This window comes from Limulus polyphemus, unplaced genomic scaffold (assembly GCF_000517525.1).
Source record: "Limulus polyphemus unplaced genomic scaffold, Limulus_polyphemus-2.1.2 Scaffold223, whole genome shotgun sequence".
NCBI lineage: Eukaryota > Metazoa > Arthropoda > Merostomata > Xiphosura > Limulidae > Limulus > Limulus polyphemus.
In genome coordinates, this window is record NW_013665833.1 from 796,540 (window position 1) to 802,637 (window position 6,098).

The 6,098-nt window shown below is 35.7% G+C and overlaps 1 protein-coding gene across 2 annotated transcripts in view; it reads right to left on the reverse strand.

Moving 5' to 3' along the window:
• LOC106478547 (heat shock factor protein-like) overlaps window positions 1-2,775 on the reverse strand; it is a 33,051-nt gene extending 30,276 nt beyond the window's left edge. For both annotated transcript variants that reach the window (XM_022382161.1, XM_013939098.2), the window contains exon 1: window positions 2,529-2,775. In XM_022382161.1, coding sequence (XP_022237869.1) covers window positions 2,529-2,657 — 129 coding nt within the window. In that variant the 5' untranslated portion in view covers window positions 2,658-2,775. The remainder of the gene's footprint in view (window positions 1-2,528) is intronic.
• Between the last annotated feature and the right edge of the window lie 3,323 nt (window positions 2,776-6,098).

Consider the following 6,098-nt stretch of genomic DNA (forward strand, 5'->3'; position numbering starts at 1 on the left):
GCATGAAACAATACATAAACAGAGAAACTCCTTAAAGGTGTTTCGGTGCCTCACTCTGATGATCATTGTGTCCAACATGTGAACGTTGCTTCATATCTTCTGGCACGTGAACCATTTTTGGACAGAATTGTCACTGGTGATGAAAAATGGATGCTTTATGCAATTATTAAATGCCAAAAACAATGGCTCAGTCCTAGACAAAAAAAAACACTTCTGACCCCCAAACTTGGACTCCATCACTTGTAAGGCCTCATTTAGAGTACTGTGTACAGTTTTGGGCTCCCTCCTTCAAGAAGAACATTGAATTGTTGGAGAAGGTTCAGAGAAGAGCCACTAGGATGATACTTGGGATGGTGGGATTGTCCTATGAGGAGAGACTAAAAGCTGTAAACATTTTCTCTGATGAGAAGAGTCAGAGGGGATTTGACTGAAGTGTTTAAGATTATTAAAGGTACTGATAATACAGATCCATCAAACTTTGTGTTGAACAGTGAAAATAACAGAACAAGGGGACATAAATTCAAATTTTGGGAGCATAAGAGTCACCTGCAGTTTATTACTTTTCAAACAGGGTGGTTGGCTTTTGGAAAGAGCTGCCTTCAAGGGTGGTGGAAGCAGAAAATCTAAGAGTTCAAGAAAAGATTGGATGAATACATGAATAGTATGGGGTGGTTATAGTTGGAAGCTGAAAGGGACACCTTCATGGGCCAATAAGCTCCTTTTTGTCCCTTTAAAATTTCATGAAATTTTTATGAAAGCAAATGTGATATAAATATAATAGGATCATACAATATCTTATTTTAAGACAATCTAATATATAATAGTGATGTAAGCTGTAACAAACTCTTACCATGACTTACAGGTGTAAAACTATGTCACAGTAAAATGTAAAGCAAATTGTAGTTTTTATGGTGTTACTGGTGCTTTAAGTTCAGTACTGATTAGTTATGGATACAACATTCTGTGGACGCATGTCTCCTGGATTTAAAAAAACAACAACAACCTTATTCTGGGTATGTGAAATGCAATAATCAAGTAATAGTGTCTTAATCCTTTCCAGACTGGGACAGGGTCAATGAATTAATATCAATACTGGGACTGGCCATCTTTATCCCAACCAATCAGAGACCTAAATTTATAAGATACTGCTATTAACATGTGACACATGCTTTGTTAGGAAAAAAAAATATTTCTGATGTTAAATAGTCAAAAAACAGTATAAGAAAAAACATGTTCAGTAACTCCTAGTTATCAAATGACACATTTCATATACATTTCACAATATTAACTCCAGATGGAAGCTACATATTCTAAAACTGAGTTTTGACTTGTTGTTTGGATACCAGAGATGGCTTTTTGTAACATGGATGAACAAGCCATTCTTTGTTATGATTTATAAATCAGTATTGATAAAGAAAGTGATAAATAAGTCAAACCAAAACAGATATGGTAGTTACTAGAAACTATAGTGGGTTAGTTTTATCAAGTCTCATGGTGTATATATGCCTAGGCTTGCACAGCACGATGTATTAAATGATAATTTGTGTGATATTATAATGTATGTTTAAAATAACATTTTACTATGTTATTTAATCTAACCTTAGAGGAAAAAAGTCTTGCCAGCTACAACTTTATACACTACACTCTTAAGTTTAACCTTTATTTAAAAGGCCTATAAGTTTTTAATGACTAATATCATGTTGCAAGATAATAGAAAAAAGGATTTTTATTTCCACAAAAAAATAAATATGGTACTTTTATTTATACATATTATAAACAAAATGTTCTTGAGCTTTAGCCTTCAATTCCCAGCATCAACTCTTTGTATTAAGTCTTTAACTAAAAGATTGATGAATAAACTTTTCCAAGTTTTACTGTGCTAGATACTGATGTAGATGCAAGATGCATAATAAAAACAGACATATTCTAATATTTCATTACTGATATGAAACTTTAAAGTGATAAACTTTTGGATGTTTGTAGTTTAATAACCTAATCTTCATGGTGGTTCAACCTTCCAACCTTGCATAGAAGTGCTCTAATTTACAAAACAAAAAGGAGAGGGGGGCATACGTACCCTTGGGAGAAGAATAGTTCAATTAGTTGAAAGATTTTTAATTTTTGATAATAATTAAGTCTTTACATATATCATCTAATTACGTTGAAACTGGATAAAGATGATTACTTTACTGTTACAATTCTTTGTATAACTTTTAGTTGTACAACAGACTTTAGTTTAATACAGTACAACTTACAAGCACGATCTTGGTGCAAACACTTGAAACAGGAAGTTAGCCACAATTAGCTAGTACTGGTAGTAGTATAAATATTATGGCGCCGTAAACAAGTAATATTACTATATTACTATTAGTGTTCCTACTATTGTTATGAAAACATTTGCAATTTGCATATTTTTCATTAAACCGTAACTTTTAAAATACTAGTACTAGGAGTAGGATCACTAGAGTAGGACTACTAGTACTACTAAGCCTAGTTCGTGATTTTGCAAAATAACACTTTAGGCTTACCTCACTCCAGGTAATTAAGTCATCGCAGCTAGGATCATCAACTAGTTTCCAAAGTTTAATGAGAAATCCAGGTACATTTGATTCTATTTGGTTTTTAGGAAGAGTTTTGTATTGCAATGCTGGCAACATCTAAACGTTCTATAGTATAAGTACTACAGATTGTAAATTGTAAGTTATAACTGCAGATACAAGTACTTCTGTATAGTATTTCCTAGCGGTTTATTGAAATAGAAAAACCCAAGCTACTCTTGAATCAGGAAGCCTCAAAATATATAACAGAAATGTAATATATTATTAAATAGAAAAATATTTATACTTACTTCCTAAGATAAACGTATATAACAGAAAAATAAATAAATACATTTTCACCAATATTTTTCTCAAAAATACGAAGAATATCACAAAATTCTTTGATTGTTTAATCATTTTTGAATTTAAGAAATAAATTTACAGTTACATAATTCTGAAATATATTGAAACAATATACAGTGAAAATATGTATAATGCGGTTCTACAGCTTTACAACCTAGATAATATTTTTTTAGGTTACAGGTTCTATAGCAAGGAAGAGTTATTTTTTAAACAGGTATGACGTTTCGATTTGTGGTGCGATCATTCTCAAGTACACAAGTTTTAATGGCAAAGAAGGATTTTTATTCTAAGTCAACATTTAACAATTATTTTCAAATTAGAGAATCAACAGTGTGCGTATCAATACGTGTGAATTGACAGATTATTTATTTATAGATGAAAGAAAAACAAAAAATTAAATGAATTTGAATACGTGGAAGATGTGCCAAAGATTAGAAATGCCTGGTGAAATAACGATCAAATATATTTGATGTCGTGCCTAGGTATTTGTTTATTATATAATTGTTTGATTTTATTTATAAGACTTTCCAGATTTCTCTTTGTTAATGTTACGTTCGTGCTTTAGTATGGCAACATTCACTTTGAAAAACTTGTAACGGACTGTAACAAAACGCCGCTATAACCAGAGTAAAGCCCCCCAGTGGCACAGCGGTATGTCTGCGGACTTACAACGCTAGAATCCGGGTTTCGATACCCGTGGTGGGCAGAGCACAGATAGCCCATTGTGTAGCTTTGTCCTTAATTACAAACAATTTATTAAAATATAATATGATGCTAGAAAAAACACGTAGGTTCAAAAAGTCTTGATAGAAATGAATAAAAACCCTGTTGATTTCTATTAAAATATAAGATATATCCAAAATAAAACTTTCAAACAATAACAAGTTTATCACTTATAAAAAAACAAAAAAACAATTAATAAACGTCTTGGAGTAACGCCTAACATATGGCATATTTACGTCAAGAACATTTTTGCGAAGAAGTTCAGGGTAACTTCATTTTGTTGAATAAAGTATAATCCAATGAGACAAGATACGACCAAACCCTTAACGACAACAAAACACTGGTTCACAATGCTATTTGTTACTAATAGTTTGCTTCAAAGAATCCTAGTGGTTGACAGTTCGTCGTTTCATCTGCAAGACACGTGTTTGTTTGTTTTGAATTTCACGCAAAGCTACACGAGGGCTATTTGCGCTAGCCGTCCCTAATTTAGCAGTGTAAGACTAGAGGGAAGGCAGCTAGTCATCACCACCCACCGCCAACTCTTAGGCTACTCTTTTACCAACGAATAGTGTGATTGACTGTCACATTATAACGTCCACGGCTGAAAGGGCGAGCATGTTTGGTGGGACGGGGATTCGAACCCGCGACCCTCAGATTGCGAGTCGAGCGCCTTATCCACCTGGCCATGCCGGGCCGAAGACACGTGTTATCTTTACTCCATGTTTTTAATTGAAGTGTTGTGTCATTTCTCCTGATTTGTTTCCATATATTTTCATTTATTATTGTGTTACGACAGCGGCAGTCACGTGACGCTGGGTGCATGTGATGAGTTTCTAGAAGGATCATGAAGGCCCGAGTGTTTACCAGACTCCCTCTATTTTAGTATATAAGCCCGGCAAATAATTGGCAGATGGACAGATATAGAGACAGATAACTGAATCAAGTGAGCGGTAGTGACCGTAAGTAAAGTGCGTGAACCGTTGTGAATTATAGCGTATGTTGAAGTTAAAGTGACCGTGGAAATTCTGTGTATTGCAAAATTGTATTGAGAAAGAATAAACTAGTTTAATTTAAGAAAGGACTTGTATCGCTGAAGTTCCCCGGGAAGAATTTATATCGGAAATTAACAAACGACCAGAGATGTAAGAAATTGGTGTCAGAAGTGGAATGAAAAAAAAAAGAAGATGGGAACAAGAGGTGGCAAATCAAACTACAGCTTAGCAGATGTGATGGCAGCAATAAAAGAACAGCAAAAGAAACAAGAAGAGAAATTACAGCAGTTGTTGGAGGAAATAGAAAAGAAACAAGAAGAGAGATTACAGCAGTTGTTGGAGGGAAAAGAAAAGAAACAAGAAGAGAGATTAAAGCAGTTGTTGGAGGAAAAAGAAAAGAAACAAGAAGAACGAGAAAAGAAACAAGAAGAGAGATTGCAGCAGTTGTTGGAGGAAAAAGAAAAGAAACAAGAAGAGAGACAACAGCAGTAGCAAAAAAAACTGCAACAGTGGCAGCTCGAACAGCAAAGTAAACAAGAGAGACTACAGCAGTGGTTGGAGGAGAAAGAAACTGAACAAGAAGAAAGTCTCCAACAGTTGAAAGAAACCTAGCACACACAAATGGAAAAGATTAATAAATTTCAAAGTTACTTAAATATATTAAAGGATGATTTACTGTCTTTTACGCAAGTAGGGTATATTAGCCATCGACCTAATCAGCCCCAGACAACGTGAAGCTCCTTCAAGACCCCACAGCTAAACCCTAATGCAGACATCTTCAGTCCTGTCAGAAGTCACATCCCAGGCATGAGTGTCAGCAATAGGGGTGATCTAGTACGAAGGAAGCCACAGGAATTCGATGGGAAGGCACCGTGGGAAGCATATAGAGCACAATTTGAGCTCCTAGCAGAAATGAATGTATGGACAGAGGAGCAGAAAGCAGTGTACCTGGCAACGAGCTTGAAGGGACAACCACTGGGAATACTTGGACAGTTGTCAGCAGACGACAGACACAACTATAAAGCACTGGTAGCTGCTCTAGAACTCAGGTATGGAACCCAAAATTAGTCCGAAGTCTACAGGGCTAGGTTTAAGATGAGAGTCCGTGTTAAAGGGGAGAGCCTGCAAGAGCTGGCACAGGATTTGGAAAGTATGGCACACAAGGCCTACCCAACTGCACCACCCGATGTTCTCAAGTTGTTGCTGAGGGATCAGTTCATAGATGCCTTGGACAGTCCACAACTGAAGATACAAGTAAAGCAAGCACACTCCTGTACAATGCAGGATGCAATGGCCAGAGCTCTTGAATTCGAATCCTATGTTAAGTCCAGCACAGAGGTACCAAGGTTGGTACAGCCATTAGGATTCAAGGCCAGAAAAGGTCAGCTTTCAGAGAGGTTTTAGGGACTTTGCTGATACTGTAACAAACCTGGGCACAAGAAAGCTCAATGCCGGAAACTTCTACATAGGGAAGATGCCA